The following is a 19,906-nucleotide window of genomic DNA, read 5'->3' as shown; positions in this document are numbered from 1 at the left end:
ATTTTTTTCACAGAAAGAGTGGTTAGAGACTGGAATAGGCTGCCCAGGGAGGTGGTGGAGTCACCATCCCTGGATGTGTTTAAGGGTCTTTTGGATGTGGTGTTGTTGGATATGGTTTAAGGGAGAACTTTGTAGAGTAGGGATGATGGCTGGACACAGTGATCTCAAGGGGCTTTCCCAACCTGAATACTTCTATGATTCTATGATTCTATGAATTATCTGAACAAATACCAGCATCTGAAAAGAAGGAGATCAGCTGTCCTGTACCCAACGTTGCCTAGGCTGTCAAGGGTGCCTAGGGTGATTTGTTTATTTGTAAATGCCAACACATCTGCAATAGGTCAGACAGACCCTCTGCTCTGTGCCTGTTGTGAAGAGACCTCGGCTTTCTAGTGGAATAAGATACTGACATATACTGGTAAATCAGAAAGTCAACTTTATCAACCATCATTTGTTATTTGTGTACTAGATCACTCATTCTATATATCTGTGTAGATCAACCTTACCTGAGAAAACCAGGAAGCTTGTTAGGACCAGCCTCTACTCCTACCACCCATTACTGCTATGCTACTACAGCAACGACAATACTGTGACCAAGCTACTCAGTCCTTTTCCACTGCTCACGGGTCTCCTCAGCCTTGTCTGTAGTGCTTCTGACACCAGGACTGCATGGCAGAGTTGCTGGAGCTTACCACCCTCATAGTACCTGAATAATCCCTCTGTTTCTGTCCTGTCTCAGCTAGAATGGATTAATACTGAGATCTTTCATCTCATGTGGCATCCACTCCTTCAGCCAAAATGACCACCCACATAAGGGAAGTACATATCTGAAACACCCAACATGTAGGGCACCTTTGTCTTCCTCTTACTGCTGTGTAACTAATGCCTTCCAGTGATAACTCCTGTTCCTAGGATCTGCAAGAGAGGAGAAATATAAAAGTATGGAGAGTACTGTTTCAGTGGGCTGTTAAACAGAAAGGGGAGCAAGTGTCATCGTAGAATGGCACTCGGGCCTGGCACAATATGTCATTGCTGTGCTTTGCTAGCATAAGGATTAGTTCAAAATATCTGACATTGGTAATTGCTGTTAGTGATTTTTTTTGCAAAATTAACATGCCATCAAAAACAGGCCCCCTAAGTTATGCAGCCAGTGTGAATCAAAGGCTTTGGTTGAACTTGGGGCTAGAGATGCTCACTTGTCCTTCTGTGTATCATTTTGAATTTAAGCATGAAGAGATTTAAAATTTCTGCTTTGTCTTATTTCAAACCCTATTTACCTGGATTGTATATGGATAAATTATAACAGCTGGAGATCATAATTTAGCTTATTTCAAATGCTTCCCTTTCCTTCTCACTTTTTTCTCAGTGCTGGAGTTTGTTTTTTGATTTGGTTTATTTGGTTTTTTTGCTGGGTTTTTTTTTGTTTATGTTTAAGGTTTTGATTTTTGTCTTTTTGTTTTACCTTAGATGACTACTTGTCATCTATTTATTCCTCTCTACAATTGTCATTTTGTGTTTATATGAAAAATTACTAAATGTAGGTTTATCAATATTTGTTAGGAAAATGTTCCAACATGCTTAGTTGAATATTAATTTCATTCTTCCTCAGTGGAACATCTCTGTTTAAAAGTCTCACCCCTCAAATTATAGTAGTTTCCACTGTGTCGATCAGGGAAGATTTCTGATTATTGCATCAATATTCAGGAAAATTGTGCAACTCACAGAATCACAGAATCACCAAGGCTGGAAAAGACTTTTAAGATCATCAGCTCCAGCCTATGACCTAACAAAATGAAATGAAAACAAAAAAAGTCCCACGAGATTCCTCACAGCTAAAACTCATTCTGACTCTTGGTGTGCTATGTGTATCTCACTTGTCTTTTCACAGGAGGCCTCTTGTGAAAAGGACAGCTGCCCAATTCTGCACTTACAGGAGGGTTTTGCATGAAGAATTGTTGTGTTGAGCAGATTAGCACAACTAAGTTCCGCTTGATGCTCCCAGGCCTCTTTTTTTCTGCTTTGATGTCTTGTCCTCCATAACTTTACAAATATGACAGAAGTACCACTCTAGTGGGCTACTATAGCCACAAAAAGCTACTATATCTACAACTATTGTTCAAAGACAGTTTTCCATCTCTGTCACATATCCTCATATGTTGGATACAATCCTTGCAATATGGTACTGACAAAACACCTCGAGATTTGTGAAGAGTTTTAAAAGTTCATAACTTCTTATTCAACACACAACAGATTTGAGTCCTTTTTGTGCCAGTTGTGTGCTGTGGTGAATTTTTTTGGTTGGGGTGAAGGATACGTTAGCTGCTGCTTTCTGGAAATGGAAGTGATGATAAATAAGGAAGTTGGACTGGGTAATGGAATACTGTGTTGGTATGCTCTGTGTAGTTCGTGCTGTCAGAGCTGGAATTACCAAACATTATAACAAGGGGCCAGGATGCTTTCTTCTCATGGTGCTAGGGCAGTTTTGTTGATAAGTTGCTGAGATAGGCTCTGTACAAAAAACCCCTAAACAAGAAAACCCAGTGTGTGTGTCCAGATTAGATTATTCTTTCTTTCTTTCTTTCTTTCTTTCTTTCTTTCTTTCTTTCTTTCTTTCTTTCTTTCTTTCTTTCTTTCTTTCTTTCTTTCTTTCTTTCTTTCTTTCTTTCTTTCTTTCTTTCTTTCTTTCTTTCTTTCTTTCTTTCTTTCTTTCTTTCTTTCTTTCTTTCTTTCTTTCTTTCTTTCTTTCTTTCTTTCTTTCTTTCTTTCTTTCTTTCTTTCTTTCTTTCTTTCTTTCTTTCTTTCTTTCTTTCCTTTCTTCCTTTCTTCTTCCTTTCTTCCTTTCTTTCTTTCTTTCTTCCTTTCTTTCTTTCTTTCTTCTTTCTTCCTTTCTTCCTTTCTTCTTTCTTCCTTTCTTCCTTTCTTCCTTTCTTCTTTCTTTCTTTCTTTCTTTCTTTCTTTCTTTCTTTCTTTCTTTCTTTCTTTCTTTCTTTCTTTCTTTCTTTCTTTCTTTCTTTCTTTCTTTCTTTCTTTCTTTCTTTCTTTCTTTCTTCCTTTCTTTCTTTCTTCCTTTCTTCCTTTCTTCCTTTCTTCCTTTCTTCCTTTCTTCCTTTCTTTCTTTCTTTCTTTCTTTCTTTCTTTCTTTCTTTCTTTCTTTCTTTCTTTCTTTCTTTCTTTCTTTCTTTCTTTCTTTCTTTCTTTCTTTCTTTCTTTCTTTCTTTCTTTCTTTCTTTCTTTCTTTCTTTCTTTCTTTCTTTCTTTCTTTCTTTCTTTCTTTCTTTCTTTCTTTCTTTCTTTCTTTCTTTCTTTCTTTCTTCCTTTCTTCCTTTCTTCCTTTCTTCCTTTCTTCCTTTCTTCCTTTCTTCCTTTCTTTCTTTCTTTCTTTCTTTCTTTCTTTCTTTCTTTCTTTCTTTCTTTCTTTCTTTCTTTCTTTCTTTCTTTCTTTCTTTCTTTCTTTCTTTCTTTCTTTCTTTCTTTCTTTCTTTCTTTCTTTCTTTCTTTCTTTCTTTCTTTCTTTCTTTCTTTCTTTCTTTCTTTCTTTCTTCCTTTCTTCCTTTCTTCCTTTCTTCCTTTCTTCCTTTCTTCCTTTCTTCCTTTCTTCCTTTCTTCCTTTCTTTCTTTCTTTCTTTCTTTCTTTCTTTCTTCCTTTCTTCCTTTCTTCCTTTCTTTCTTTCTTTCTTTCTTTCTTTCTTTCTTTCTTTCTTTCTTTCTTTCTTTCTTTCTTTCTTTCTTTCTTTCTTTCTTTCTTTCTTTCTTTCTTTCTTTCTTTCTTTCTTTCTTTCTTTCTTTCTTTCTTTCTTTCCTTTCTTCTTTCTTTCTTTCTTTCTTCCTTTCTTTCTTTCTTTCTTCCTTTCTTTCTTTCTTTCTTCCTTTCTTTCTTTCTTTCTTTCTTTCTTTCTTTCTTTCTTTCTTTCTTTCTTTCTTTCTTTCTTTCTTTCTTTCTTTCTTTCTTTCTTTCTTTCTTTCTTTCTTTCTTTCTTTCTTTCTTTCTTTCTTTCTTTCTTTCTTCCTTTCTTTCTTTCTTTCTTCTTTCTTTCTTTCTTTCTTCTTTCTTTCTTTCTTTCTTTCTTTCTTTCTTTCTTTTCTTTCTTTCTTTCTTTCTTTCTTTCTTTCTTTCTTTCTTTCTTTCTTTCTTTCTTTCTTTCTTTCTTTCTTTCTTTCTTTCTTTCTTTCTTTCTTTCTTTCTTTCTTTCTTTTCTTTCTTCCTTCCTTTCTTTCTTTCTTTCTTTCTTCCTTTCTTCCTTTCTTCCTTTCTTCCTTTCTTTCTTCCTTTCTTTCTTCCTTTCTTCCTTTCTTTCTTCCTTTCTTTCCTTTCTTCCTTTCTTCCTTTCTTCCTTTCTTCCTTTCTTCCTTTCTTCCTTTCTTCCTTTCTTTCTTCCTTCCTTTCTTCCTTTCTTCCTTTCTTCCTTTCTTCCTTTCTTTCTTTCTTTCTTTCTTTCTTTCTTTCTTTCTTTCTTTCTTTCTTTCTTTCTTTCTTTCTTTCTTTCTTTCTTTCTTTCTTTCTTTCTTTCTTTCTTTCTTTCTTTCTTTCTTTCTTTCTTTCTTTCTTTCTTTCTTTCTTTCTTTCTTTCTTTCTTCCTTTCTTCCTTTCTTCCTTTCTTTCTTTCTTCCTTTCTTTCTTTCTTCCTTTCTTTCTTACTTCCTTTCTTCCTTTCTTCCTTTCTTCCTTTCTTCCTTTCTTCCTTTCTTTCTTCCTTCCTTTCTTCCTTTCTTCCTTTCTTCCTTCCTTCCTTTCTTCCTTCCTTTCTTCCTTTCTTTCTTTCTTTCTTTCTTTCTTTCTTTCTTTCTTTCTTTCTTTCTTTCTTTCTTTCTTTCTTTCTTTTTTCCTTCTTTCTTTCTTTCTTTCTTTCTTTCTTTCTTTCTTTCTTTCTTTCTTTCTTTCTTTCTTTCTTTCTTTCTTTCTTTCTTTCTTTCTTTCTTTCTTTCTTTCTTTCTTTCTTTCTTTCTTTCTTTCTTTCTTTCTTTCTTTCTTTCTTTCTTTCTTTCTTTCTTTCTTTCTTTCTTTCTTTCTTTCTTTCTTTCTTTCTCTTCCTTCCTTCCTTCCTTCCTTCCTTCCTTCCTTCCTTCCCTCCTTCCTTCCTTCCTTCCTTCCTTCCTTCCTTCCTTCCTTCCTTCCTTCCTTCCTTCCTTCCTTCCTTCCTTCCTTCCTTCCTTCCTTCCTTCCTTCCTTCTTTTCCCTTCCTTTTGCTTAACCTTAAGATAAGCTTAAATATGGAAATACATCTGATTTTTTTTCTGGAATGGAAATGGAAAAAGCCTCAATGATCTGCCTAGAAGTTGCACTGAGCATACCTTTCACCATATAAATGGTGCTTTAAAGCTCCCTGGTTTATTAGGTGCCTTTTTCTATATTATCCCAGAATGCAGCATTCTCTGAATTCAAAGGAAACAATGTTGCTGGGCTGAGGCAGCCTTTAGTATTATAAAGAAGTCTAATTTATTTTCATAAGCTTTTACTTTAATTCTTATTAAAGAACGAGCTCTGTCTTTTTAATCAAGCAATAAAACAGGTAACTTATTTGTCTCCTTGCTTGCTGGCTCCATTCAGTAATGCTTTAGTAGCAGGGAGAGAACAGGGCGAGGCAAGCTGGGATATCACATTGTATTAGATTTTGCACTTTCCAGAGAAACTTAAGTGAAATTGGACATCCAGATCATTGACTCTGACATTTCAACTGGATGGTTAAATATGTTGGAAGTACATCACAGGAATGCTGGAAACTTCAGTTATAAGTACAATCACAGCTCTTAAAAGTTAAACCAAAGATGTAAATGTAAACTTGAAGAATTAGAATTCAAAACTGAAATTATAAACTGGGTTCCAGACCAGTACTTTCCTTTGAATATACTTTTTAATATATAAAATACTTTTCCTTTTCATTTACAAGTACTTTCTATTGTACAGATTCCAAACTGTTTAATGAAATGTGTTTCCCTATCACTCCTTTGGCAAGAAAGGCAGAGGTTACAGACCAGCCTGAACTCTGGACAGCACCTTCTGAAAAATTGTATGTGTTTACACGTTCATAAGGAGCTTTTTTGCACAGGCTCTGAGGCCCAGGGTGGGAGCACTGGGGGAAATGGAGGCACATCCCAGCAACAGTGAACAGGATTCTGAATTTGCAGACTTCAACAAGACACAAGATGATGTTACTAGAAAATGCAGAGTAATATTAAGCTGATGCAAACAATGAAGAGTAAATCAAATGAGAAATGACAAAATTAAATTCAGCATTGTTTCATTTTAGGGAAAAAAAAAAAAAAAAGAAGAAAGAATGAAATGCATGTACTGTTTCAAATAAAGCTTCAAAATTTCTTTTCAGAACTCAGCTTATTTTATTTTTGTCTGGAGACAAGATCAGCATGTGAAATGCAACAATATTTCCCAGAGGCCAGACATTCTGAATTTCCCTTATTTTTATTTGGTTTTATGGAATATTAAAGAACACAACAATATTCCTTGTTTAGTATGAATGTATTTCCACAAACACAGATCTTTCACGAGTTGTGATTTTAATAATTGACACAGCTGGAAGGTCAAAGAACTTTGTAAAAACACTAGAAAACCCTTCACAGAGTATCTGGGATGATGCTGCTTGGTTAAGGGACTCAAACGGTAATTATATTTCAGACAAAATTTTTCAGGATAATTTCATAAGGAGATTGGTGTAAAAATGTAAAACTTTTCTTCAGGGGAAAATAAAGGTTAAAAAAAGAATATATCTGATCATCATCAAACTTTCGAGAAACTATACAGTCAGTAAATAATAACTGTGGAAAACCCCATAAAAGTCGATATACCAGTGGGACAGGATACCATCCAAAGGGACCTGGACAACCTGGAGGAGTGGGCCCAGGTGAACCTCATGAGGCTCAACAAGGCCAAGTGCAGGGTCCTGCACCTGGGCCAAGGTAACCTGAGATGTGAATACAGGCTGGGGGAAGACACACTTGAGAGCAGCCCTGTGGAAAGAGACCTAGCGGTTACTAGCTAGGTTACTAGCGGACCAAAAGCTGCAAGTGAGCCAGCAATGTGCTTTTTTCAATGATGTCTAGCGATAGGACAAGGGGCAATGGATGCAAACTGGAACACAGGAGGTTCCACATAAACATCAGAAAAACCTTTCCTGTGAGAGTGACAGAGCCCTGGGACAGGCTGCCCAGAGAGGTTGTGGAGTCTCCTTCTCTGGAGACATTCAAACCCACCCGGATCCTGTGTGATGTGCTCTGGGTGATCCTGCTCTGGCAGGGGGGTTGGACTGAATGATCTTTCCAGGTCCCTTCCAGCCCCTAAGATTCTGTGATTTGGTGATTCTGTGATGTGCAGTTGCAGTCCAGAAGGCCAAGTCCGTCTTAGGCTGTATCAAAAGAAGTGTGTCCAGCAGATCAAGGAACGTGATTCTGCCCCTCTACTCTGCCTTGGTGAGATGTCACCTGGAGTGCTGCATCCAGCTCTGGACCCCCCAGCACAAGAAAGATGTGGACCTGTTGGAGTATGTCCAGAAAAGAGCCACGAAAATGATCCAAGGGCTGGAGCACCTTTCTTATGAGGACAGGCTGAGGGAGTTGGAGCTGTTTAGTCTGAAGAAGAGAAGGCTCTGAGGGGACCTCATAGTGGCCTTCCAGTACCTGAAGGGGCTACAGGAAAGCTGGGGAGGTACTTTTTACAAGGGCATGAAGTGAGAGGACAAGGGGCAATGGTTTTAAACTGAAGGAAGAGAAGTTTAGGTTAGAGATCAGGAGGAAATTCTTCAGTGTGAGGGTGGTGAAACACTGGAACAGATTGCCCAGAGATGTTGTGGGGGCTCCATCCCTGGAGGTGTTCAAGGCCAGGTTGGATGGGGGTCTGAGCAATCTGATCTAGTGGGAGGTGTCCCTGCCCATGCAAGGGGATTGGAACTCAATGATCTTTAAGGTCCCTTCCAACTCTAACCATTCTATGATTCTATAAAAGTCTCAGTAGTGCTAACATAAGCAACCAGCATTTCATTTAAGGCAACATTTTTTCATACAGAAGACTGAAGAACTATAGAAATCTCAGTGCCTCTTCTGTATGAGCTACGGAAAGGCCATTTCATTGTTTCCCATGTAAAGAATATTATGCATCTCTGATTCTAACAAGTGAAAAAAAGCTAAAACACTAGAAACTCCAGCAGGTACCAAAGCTCTGTTTTAAGTTTTGTCACATAGTTATTCTGCATAATTCTGTTGTGTCTCAGCCTGTGCAGAAGCCTTTTAATAGTATTTCCTCATGAAGAGTCCAGTGACTTTTTAACAACTGTCCAATTTTAATTTCTCTTAATGTTTACACCTCCAATATATAAAGGAAAACAAGAAATCTCTGTAGAGAGAACTGTGATTTGATTTATGTGAGTTTTTGCAGTAATCTGAGCAGTCTGATTTCAATATAGTTTGGGGATTAAAAATACCCTATGGTTGCACCTTAATCCATGACCCCATGGAGTGATGAGTATCTCTAAGACTCACAGACATCTACTCGTTGCCTCGAGGTGTTTTGAGCTAGTCTCACTAGATACTGAGCTTGTTTTAAACACAAGCACAGGGTTCAATAATAGTTGCAGGTGCTCAGCAGTATTATGCTCAGAACCAAAATTTCATCCCCTCTGCTGGAGGATGAGGTTTGCCTTGTCTAAAACACTACACTTGAGTTGAATTCCTAACTTAAATTCAGGTTGTAGCTTCAATAATGATTATTTCCTTTGCAACTGCCATTAACTGTGCTTTTTAGTGACAAGAACTCATTAAAAAGGAAAAATGTGGGTTTTTTGGTTTTTGTTTTTTTCTGGAAGCCGTACTTCAAGGTGTTTTGAGACCAAAATATAAGAGAAAGTACTATTTCAGCAAATAGAAGATAAAATTTTCTCTTCACATCTCTGTAGCTGTGGTCATGCTAAAAGAAGTGCTATGTTATTTCAGAAGGGTTTAAATTTTACATCTTTGGTAATTTTGTCAAAGTGTAGTCAACCCTTGACTCTCTATTTTCCTGCTTAAACAGGAAAAGAAAAACTGTAGATGGAGTTTCCCCTTTGGAAAACCTAGCTACAACTGTTTTATGTTATAAATTTTATGAATCCTACCTGTCTGAGCAGGCTAGATGCCCCTGACACTGCCTTCAGTGTATTTTTGGTACAGTCTGTTGTTAAGAAGGTTCTAATCCGCTCAAGAAAGTAGAATTAATCTTGCCTAATTTAAGCCATCTGAAATTCAAGTGTATTTCACCTGGATGGTGTTTAGTCAATGGAAAGAGACAGGATCAAACAGAAATCAATTGTCTTTTTCCAGTGTGTACCCCAGGAAACATAAGCTCAGTGTGTTCATCTGCTTGTTGCTTTCCACTGGCAGAAGTCAGAACCCAGATGTATCATCTTTTTGTGGCAAAAATTGAGTAAAATTACCTATCTTCACTTTTCCACCTTCATTGCTGTGCATCTCCTGTTGTATAATGATATAAATAAGGATGCTTGCACTCACAGAAAAAGGCCATTTTGGTAATAAATGAAGTAATTTTTTGTTCATATTTCTATTTAGGTTGATAGAAAAGAAACTTTTTTTTTAAATTGTTATTATTAGTTGTTTATTCTATTAAACCTATATTGCTGGAGAAGGAAAGGTATTTCAAAGGACTCCAGGAGAAAGTGCTGGACAGATTACTCCTTCCATTGTAATTTATTTATTTATTTCTATTGGTTATAGTGCTGGGCTTGGTAGAGTAGGGTTAACGGTTGGACTCGATGTTCTTAAAAGTCTTTTTCAACCTAAGTGATTCTATCTTTCTGTGTTTCTAAGCTGGGATGTGTTTTTCAATGCAGGGTTTTTTAGGTGAAGGTAACTTACTGATGGCTTCCTTCATTTACTGTTTCAGAAAATCTAAGTATTTTACTGACAGTAAAATAAAGGTAATCTTACTGGTGGGACCTGTTACATGAAGGTACCAGTGAGTTGGCTTATCACAGAAGCACAGAATCAAAGAATTATTGAGGCTGGAAAAGACCTTTGAGGTCATCAAGTCCAGCCTTGATCAGTATGATCACACATATCCTTGGTTATGGTGAGCTGAATCCCTGCCGTGTATAAACATCTTCAGCACCCTGCAACAAAGTGAACAGGTAAACATCCATTAATTGAGGCTTTTAAAACAACAAAAGCTTTTGACTTTTGCAAATAAAGTGGTCTAGATGAGAATAGATTATGAAGTTCCTCCATGAATCTACCGAAGGCCAGGAAAAGTGCCTGAGTGGCAGGAAAGCCTCAGTTTGCTGAAAAACACACTAAAAAGCTGATGATGAGAGGTCAGAAATTGTAAGAATTATCTGAGCCATTTCTGAATTGTTTAAGCTACAAACTTTGAACCTTGCTTTACCTACAGGTAGATAACCAGAAGAATGCATGGCTGCTTCTCAACCAAGAAAACCTTGTCCTTGTTCTCATCCAGCTGGCAAGATAAGCCCAATGAATACTCACTCAATGAGGGATTGCAGCTTCAGAAACCCTCCAGTGACTCTCAGCATGCAAAGAGCAAGCATCCATCAAATGCAGTGCTCTATGCACACTGGTTACTCTTGTCTGAAGTGATTTTTTTGACATGACACCCATGGGCAGATAACACCCCTGACTGCTCTGGTTCCCTGTGACTCCTTCAGCTATTACCTCGATTTGCTGTCACCTTTGCTCCTAGGGTGCTGCTGTTGCTGCATATTTTTGCATCTGCTCTTATCAGACAAGCACATCCACCTCTGCTTTCAGTGTTGTAGGTGCCAACTTATAAAAGTAACCTTGCTTTTCTCTTTTTGTAGGTGGAAGATGCATTGAGTGAGGCAGATTTTCAGCTCAAGTTGGACCTGCACTTTACTGATAGTGAACAACAGTAAGTGCTGTTTTAAAACTCAATTGGTAATGCAGGGTTTTTCCCATTGGGAAATTACTCTGATGAAGTGGCCCTTTGAAAAACAGGGATATCTTTGATAAGTCTGTCCTTTGCCTTAGTGTTGAAGTCTATCTGTTTCTCTGTATTTGACAAGTGTATCTCATACTCTTTAAAGGAACAAATTTTTTTCTCCTTTAAGTGTGAGGATTTCAAAGGTTTTAAGTGTCGCTCTGTATCTGCTGCTGTTAAAGTCAAAGCAAATGTCATCCCTGACCTCCATGTAAGGAGTGGCTGTGATTCAGAAATGGATTTGTCTCAAGGGTCAAGAAAATATTTCCTGGCTGAAGATGTGTATATGAACATGCCAAGTGCTTTTCTTGTATTAAGAACCAAAGCTGTCTCTGTATTTTAGGAGGAAAGAGTCTTCCCGTTGAATCTGATTTCTTACAACTGCATTGGATTCCATGGACTAAAGCATTTAAACACCATGGAGGTGTATCTGTTTGATGTAAATTTCTCTTGTAGAGAATAGGACTCTGTTATGCAACATTGTACATCTTCAACCACGTGTTAGAGTTGTACACCTTTCTTTTTTACTTCCTTTAGGCTGGGATTGAAACAGCTAGGCATTGAGGTCCTTGCCCTTTCCCTGAGGAAAACTTGTTCTCCCAGACAGGAAGGACTAGACCATCACTCATCAGCTGTGACACTGTTTGGTTTAGAAAAACCAACATTAAGTGACAACCAGGAATCCAAGAATAAAAAGAACCAAAACATTCCAGTTACGAACACATACATTGACTTTCTGCTATTGTATGAATGATTAATCTGATTTACTATTAAAAATAAAAAGCAAGCAGTGATTTTTAGAGAAGGATATTCTGCACATCTCGTGGAAACCTTTCTTGGTTTGTACCATCTCATTATAGGTTTTCTTAGCTCTGGGGAACAACTGGATTCAGAAAGGTTTTTTAATGTTGTAAAATAATTCTTTAGAAATGAGTTTTGCTTGCACTGGGAAAATGTGGTTTTCTCCACGTTTTCATCTCAGTCTCCTGACCTATAGGTGACTCAGATGTCATGCAGTTGACTGCACACCAGGGAAGTTATTCTGGAATAGTTACAAACAAACTTTAAATTAAAGTCTTTGTTTTTATTTACTGAAAAGAAGAAGCCAGTACAACTTGTATTGTTTCTCTGCAGTTACTTCACCTAATCTTTTTATTTTTGGTCTCTTGCAAAAAAGTTTTTTTCGGAAGATCAACTGACTAATTACTCTAAATCTTTTTAGCTGTCTCTGGCACAAGACTGCTTCTGACTCTCAGATTGCCTGAGTTGATTGTTCTTACAATGAAAATCAGTAGTGAGCTGTCCTGGTTATGAATACTCAGATAAGCTGAGCAGTGTCCTAAACACATATCCTTCTGCTGCTTAGTTCTTGATGTCCCCAGAACAAGTGCCCGAGTAGACATCAAAGTCTATCACCAGACGAAACCAGAATTGTATCACATCTACTTTATGTCTATATATATCTATAGATATAGATATATATACACACGCGCCTGCTAGTATTTATTTTTGTGTATATGTGTATGTTTATGTTGATGTTTGCACTAAGCACAAGTTGTGTAAGCCCTTATGAAGTTGGGAAGTGATAAAAATTCATCTCAAGCCATGTCCCAGTCTGCTGCCTGTAGCATGTTATAGGCTGTGACAACTCAAGCTTTCAATGACCCTTGCAAACCTCTTTCTGTTCCAGGCTGAGAGACGTTCCAGCGATCCCCATGATCAGCAGCCGTACCCTGTGCCTCCACTTCCACCCTCGGAGAGGTCTGCACCATCATGTTCCTGTCATGTTTGACTATTTCCACCTGTCAGTGATATCTGTCACAGTGCACGCCTCACTGGTAGCATTACACCAGCCTCTGATCAGGTAAAAGACACAGAAATGTCTGTAGAAAGGCAAAGGGGATTCCTCTTTTGTGTTTCTTTGATTATTGTGTAGGAGAAGCAGGGAGGATAATTTAATTTCAAGACTTTTGGTCCTGAGCTAGGATTACAGAGACTGATGTTTAGAACCAGCCTTTGACAAAGGCTCCTTCCCTTGATGAGACACTAGGGGTCTGATCAAAAACTTGCAAGGTCTTTGGGAAGAGGTTCAGAATTTTTGTTTAGTTTTGATCTCTTGATTTCCCATCTGGAATATGAGGAAAGTGAAAATTCTCTTCTCCTTGTCTGTTTTTTTTCCTTTTTAGTCTAAAAGTAACTTTAACATTTACATTTTTTCCCCCTGTAAAGCCTTTAGAACAGTTGAACTCTAGTCTCACCTGTGGCCTCTGTGCATTAGCATCATTCATGACATGACTAGAAGCAGGCACACATGAGTTTGTACTGTTTAAGAATCTGTTGAATTTTTCCTTTGCAGCATCATCTGATTTCAGCAGCAGTGTAATACTGGCTGCCAAGGGGTCTTAGATGTGATTTATGTTATCTGATTCATCATGACAAGAAAATAATTGAGAACTCCTTCAAATAAAACAGGGATGGAGGTCAATATCCTCTAATGTTTAGAGCAGGCAAGGGAAATCAAAGGTCTTTCTGGCAATTTACTTTGTGTCCAATCTTGTCATCGCGTGAGATAAAGAGTGTTGAGATGGAGGCAACTTCTTTGGTCCTGAAGCAAAATGCAGTGTTCAGCGCGTTGTTCATGGAATCATAGAATAGTTTGAATTGGAAGGGGCCTTAAAGATTGTCTAGAGCCATCTCCCCTGCATGGGCAGGGATACCTCCCACTAGACCAGGTTGCTCAGAGCCTCATCCAACCTGGCCTTGAACACCTCCAGGAAGGAGCATCCACAGATTCTCTGGGCAACCTCAGCTAGTGTCTCACCACCCTCACAGGAAAAAATTTCTTCCCAACATCCAATCTAAAGCTAACATCTTTCCAGTTTAAAACCATTCCTCCTTGTTCTATCACTACAAGCCCTTGTGAAAAGTCCCTCCACAGCTTTCCTGTAGCTCCCCTTCAGATACTAGAAGGTGCTCTAAGGTCTCCCCAGAGCCTTCTGTTCTCTAGACTGAACAACCCCAGCTCTCTCTGCCTGTCTCCATAGGAGAGCTGCTCCAGCCCTTTTCATGGCCTTAACAAACAAAGCTAATGTACGTTCACGTACCTAGTGTGCAACTAGTGTTGACACTTGGAAAGACCTTAGGTCTTGTGATAACCTAGAGTCAATGAAGAGGAGGTCCTGCCCAACCAATGGAAGGCACTGGTGTTACCACTGCACGTGGGGATTCTGGGAGGTGCTGAATGCAAGACCTCTCAGCTTCTCTTACTCCAGCAAAGCCTTGCTGTTGGCCAAGTGGCCAGGAGACTGAAGTTCTTCAAATACTGCACAAAGACCACTGTGTCAGAAATAAAAAGAACCTGTAGATTTGTATGGGGTTTTTTTAACCCTCAGGTTTCATGTTTTAACTTAATCCATATTTGCTTCAGTTCTCCAGTTGTATAAAGACATTGCTTGTACCCAGCCCCACAGAACAGAGGTTGTAAGAGGCTGAGGTGTGACAGTGATGCAACTTGTAGTAATAGATCAGACTGACATACCTGTCCTCCACTGTTGAGATACAAGTAACTGCTGTATCTCTCATCTGCTATGTGTTGACTTTTAAAATAGTGACTTAGATTGTAACAGACTACTTCTAACTAGATAATTTTGCTCAGACAATTTGCTCATTGTTCTACTATATGAAAGGATGAAAGAATAACAGTTATCAGGCTTAATGACCGTTTTCAGTGGTTTGTTATCCTCTAATGAATGGGGCTGCAGAGACTTGTTTCTGTTATTAGGCATAAATCACATTAGGAAAAACTATTCTATGGTAAGATTATTATAGCTCTTAAAATATGATTTTGTAGACATTTATGAAATATACAATATGTTAATAAACACAGTGGAATAAAGATTTGTGGCAACACAACACAGAGTCTCATTTGCTTAAACCAGTAAAATAATTTTGAAGTGTGGTAGTGAGGATTTATCTTCTTGATAAATATTCAGGACCTCAAGAGTTTTTATATCATGCATTCTCTAAACATAATCAGAATGAAGACACTAGTTTAAAAGAAATGCCAGTTCCAAGCATTCTGCAACAAAGCCAGCAAACTAAAATGTATTTGTTTTTCTCACAGCTCATAGTTTTCCTGCTTATCACTTATCATTGGAGTTTACTAGGTACATTAAAAAAAAAAAAAAAGAAAAGAAAGAAAACAAAAGAAAAAAAAAGAGGTTTAATTGTAAAATTAGATTGTTATTTTTGTAACAAAATAGACCCTGCAAGGCTGGGAATCTTTTTTGTCACACTGTAGAAAAAATAAACACTAGGTAGTTCAACTGTCTGGCAAAAATATCTATACACTATTTCACTGTGCTTTAGGTTGCTGCCTTGAACTGTCCCGTCATAGTATGTATTTGTATGTGTGTACATGTTATTTCTACACTTATGTATACACTTAAATCTAAAATAACAGCAGTTCTAGACCTACCCTGAAAATAAAGGTTATATAAAATTGATATTCGTTGCTATTGAAGTTGTCCTGGACAACAGCTTATCTGCTCACATAGGCCCTGTGGACTCAGCTGTTCATATTTTGTTAGCTCCGTTGGCAAATTCCCCGACGTTTTTCCCTGTTGCCTGTATTTAGATAGTGAAAACATTAGGGAAATGAGCAACACAGGTTCAGGTCTATCTCTGCAGGGTAATTTACACCCACAAATAGATCCTCTTGGTCAAATCTTGCCAACGTGACTCCATTAACTCCTGTTTTTGACAAGTGAACATTGTTATATTGATGTTTAATAATTCTTATATAATAAATACTACCTTAGGTTTGATACTATGAAGCCCTCACCTCTTAACAAACTGAGAATGAGTGAAATTCATCTTTCTGGGATCCTTTGCCAGATTCCAGATGGAAATTTGTTATTCAATTCTTCTAAAAATTATGACCCTCAACTTTTTAATGAGATCCCAATTCATGGCAGCTGCTGATGGCTTTGTGCTTTTGCTGAGGAGGTGAGAGGCTGAGTAGGAAGCTGATGAGGCAGACTTAGCTCCATCTCTGTTATCTCTACAGCAACTATAATTGGCCTAGATATGGAATCACCAGGAGCATGGTGGGATGCTTTGGGTCTTGGATCGCTTGTTTTCTTGGCTCCTTGGTCATCTGCATCCCTCTGAAATGCTGAAGGGATTCTGAGCAGCAGGGAAGGAGCTGGGTGGCTTTGACTTTTCCTTACAGAGCGCTGAGCCAGAGCTTGGTTAAAAGTTCTCACTTTGAATTTAAAAGTTCTTTAAAAATCACCTCTGAAGAGGGGGGGAAAGCTGGACCACTCAGGGCCAAGTCCAGAACTTTGGTTATCCAGATAGGAGTGCAATAATATGGAGAACAGGGATCAAGGGTGCAGTGTTCTTGACCCAAAACACTGCTCCCCTCACTTGTGTCTTGCCCTACACCCAAAACCTTCCACCAGGTACAGCAGGACATAGTCACACCAGTGCTTGAAAACCCCAGGGCTCGAGCTGTGCTGCTGCAGACTCCAAGCCTCTTACTCTTCTGTAGTGGCAGCTGCTGTGAAGTGCAGTGGTACCTGCACTGAAGGCTTTTGGCAACTGCAGATCACAGGGCAGTATTTTCAGACTTTTGGGATGTGGGAGAAATAGAGGAGAATCTAGACCAGGAGTTGGCTGGCACATCTTTCAAAACATCACAGAAACAACAGTTCTTTTTGGAAAGTAAAGGTCACCTCTGGTTACCTCATTTTACCCATAGTGAGAGAAGATGATCCCAGCAAGTCTGTCAAAAGATAAACAGAGAAAGTGAACAATGTTCAGTGTTGAGAATACTCTCCTGCTGCATGCAGTGACCTCCACAAACTGCTTAAGTGCCTTTTCTATTCTCTAACCTTAGCTCTAGAGCCTAAAAGTGGGTAAGTTGCAGGAGGATGGTGAGGAGTTAGAACTTTTGGACTCCATTTTCCTTCTCTTTAGCTTGGAGAAGAGGAGACCGAGGGGCGACCTCATCAGTGTTTACAAATATGTTAAGGGAGAGTGTCAGGAGGATGGAGCCAAGTTTTTTCATTGATGTCCAGTGACAGGACAAGGGGCACTGGGTGCAAACTGGAACATAGGAGGTTCCATGTAGGCATCAGAAAAACCTTCTTTCCTGTGAGTGACAGAGCCCTGGGACAGGCTGCCCAGAGAGGCTGTGGAGTCTCCTTCTCTGGAGACATTCCAAACCCACCTGGACACGTTCGTGTGTGACGTGCCCTGGGTGATCTTGCTCTGGCAGGGGGGTTGGACTAGATGATCTTTCAAGGTCCTTCCAACCCCTAAGATTCTGTGATTCTCTGATTTCCTGTTAAGCAGCACAGACAATAAGGTCTGGTAGGCATGTCTTCTACTGAAATTTTATCTAGTGACTGAAGATTGTTTATATTTTCTTCTCTTGAAAGCTGTCTGGAAATGTGACAGCTGTGTTTCAGCACCAGGCTTCTACTATCTGTACAGACTTGTCTCCCCAGGCCAAGCTTTGTCTAAGGACTGTGCAGGATCCAGCTCACTCAAGGGGCTCAGAACCTGCAGGCTCACTTGGCTCTTCAGCTGAAGAATTTTCAATCTGAAAAAAAAAACAAACAAAACCAACAACCTCCATACACAAAAAAAAACCCCAAACAAACAAACAAAACCCAACCAACCAACCAATAAAACACTAAAAGAAAAAATAAAACAAGACTTGAAATTACTGCAGATAAGCAAGATCCTTCATTACAGGCCACTGGTAAACTTGTTTTCTCTTGTTTGCTTAAGAAAGGGGTAAATTTCCTCTCCTCAGTTGTGCTCAACTTTCTGTTCTTTTCCCCACTTTCACACATTGGTCTATATAAAAAATAAAAAAAAAACCCTAGACTTTCAGGACTTTACTTGTTAATATTGAATGTTTAATTTCTCATGTCCCAATCACTGTATGATAAAAAAGAAATCCTCCTGATATCTGAAATGGGGAAATAATAGAAATTTTGCAGGTGGAGAAACTAATACACAGATACTGAATTTTTCAGTGCCTTGAACTTGCTCTGCTCTGGAAAGAGAAAAAAGGACCAAAGTGACACAGAATATTTAAAGTTTTCAGCCCTGACCCAGTTCTGCTCTGTTCTACTGTATTGAGGAATCAGGCCAACCCTGGCCATGTTTGAACAATTTTATCTCACCTAAATTCTTTTATTCCCAGGCATCCTCCTGTTCCTCAAAGGGAGCATGGCTGATGTATCTACATGTGAGACACACACTGTACTACCCTGTGCACCTTGAGTCTGGGTGCAGACTATGCAGGTCAATTTTTTTCCAATTGTGAGCATACCTGGCACCTACTTATGGGCCCCTTGTGTCTGAAACTGCCACAGATGTAATCCTGGGTAATAAAGTTCATGACTTATTTTCCCTCTCCCTTGTAGTTGCAGATAAATTAATCTGTAGAAATAAAATTGTATCTTTATGTAGTAAAGAGCTATAGCCCACATAATATTTTTATTAAATAATACTGTTATAATTTTTTTTCCTCTAAGAACTCTTGCATAAAACCTGGATTTTTTTTTCCTTTGAATTTTCTTTTATTTGTTATTGTTTGTTATGTATCTGCAAAGATAAAACTCCACTTTGACATGCCATTCTCTTGAGCTACCAGCCAAGAAGTCACATAAGAAAAACTATTTCTGGACTGAGTCAAACTTTAAAAAAAAAAAAAAAGCCAAAACCAAAAAGCAAAGCAGGTCTTTACCTGCTTTCAAGTTTTACAGCAACTGAGGTTAAGTTCAGGACCAGATTTAAGACAGGATTTTTCCCTTGACTTTGTTTGGGATCTAGGGTAAGAAATCTTGTTTCCCTTACAAATATTATTTTAATAAATTTTATGTTTTACCCAAGAAACTCAGAGCTTTTTACTGTCACTGATTGTAACTTTAGAAAAGACCTTGTGTAAGAAAGAAACATGTCTAGAGGAGAACAATCTGTAAATATCCACGTTATTCTCAAAAATAAGTAGCAGATCATCCATATACCCTAAGGCCACATGCCAGTAGTAATTTGCCAAAAGCTATCTTAAAGTTTTGAGTTCAAGCCCTGAGAGAAATCAGTGTTATCCATTGCATCTGCCCTGGTCTGTGGGAGTTAGAAGGAAGTTCCTGGTGAAAGGCAAGCAGGGCTGTCAGTGGAGGATGTGAGGGTTTGATTCTGAGGTGTGTTATTTCTATGAGACTTGCTTATAGTATTCATTTATCTTTTATTTAATCAGTCATATTTTATGCATAAGGAACTGAGGGGGCAAAAAAGTTATTTCTCCCCTGGATCTGGCCTGATTGAGATGAAAGTTCATTTTCTGAACTTCCAGTCCTGGTTCAGTCACAAGATTATAATTTCTTGTCATTAGAAATGTGGTGATTTTCTGGGTTTTTATTTGGGTTTTTTTTACAGTTTGATCATTTCATATAGTGCAAGATAGTTTTAATTGGGGTTTTTTTGTTCGTTTTTATTTTCCCCCAGGAAAGATTTGGATCCCAATTGGTTACTTTTTTTTTGCAGCATTCTGCTGAAAATTACAATTCACAAATAAGTTCTGCTTAGCAAAACCCCCAAAAGGTCTTAATTTTGAAAATAAAATGAATGAAAAATTAAAAAGGTTCTTTCATTTTGGGGCAGTTAAATCTCAAAGGGAATATTATGTTTTATTAAACTCTTCTAAAGCATTTATTCTGAATTACTTCAAGAACACATCTGAATTAACATTTATCATGGCCAATCCATTTCTTTTTTTGGGAGCTGTGATCTCATTTATAGGTTAGAGAATTGTCCACAGAAGACAAAAACCAGGGAATGGTTTATTTAATATTTTGCAGCACACAAGAGCTAAGAGGTGCCACATTCAATTCTCCAACAGCAGGTTCAAAACAAACAGAAAGTCCAACACAC

At 38.2% G+C, this 19,906-nt stretch overlaps 1 protein-coding gene across 1 annotated transcript in view; it reads left to right on the top strand.

The window, feature by feature from the left end:
* The window catches only part of FAM135B (family with sequence similarity 135 member B), a 208,918-nt gene that overhangs the window by 131,838 nt on the left and 57,174 nt on the right, over positions 1 to 19,906 (top strand). Inside the window, exons 5-6 of the mRNA XM_051611777.1 lie at positions 10,812 to 10,882; positions 12,642 to 12,815. Of these exons, the coding sequence (XP_051467737.1) occupies positions 10,812 to 10,882; positions 12,642 to 12,815 (245 nt within the window). The remainder of the gene's footprint in view (positions 1 to 10,811; positions 10,883 to 12,641; positions 12,816 to 19,906) is intronic.

Source organism: Apus apus, chromosome 2, assembly GCF_020740795.1.
Source record: "Apus apus isolate bApuApu2 chromosome 2, bApuApu2.pri.cur, whole genome shotgun sequence".
Lineage (NCBI taxonomy): Eukaryota > Metazoa > Chordata > Aves > Apodiformes > Apodidae > Apus > Apus apus.
The sequence above is the reverse complement of the archived record's forward strand: the minus strand, read 5'-3'. Positions and strand labels throughout refer to the sequence as shown.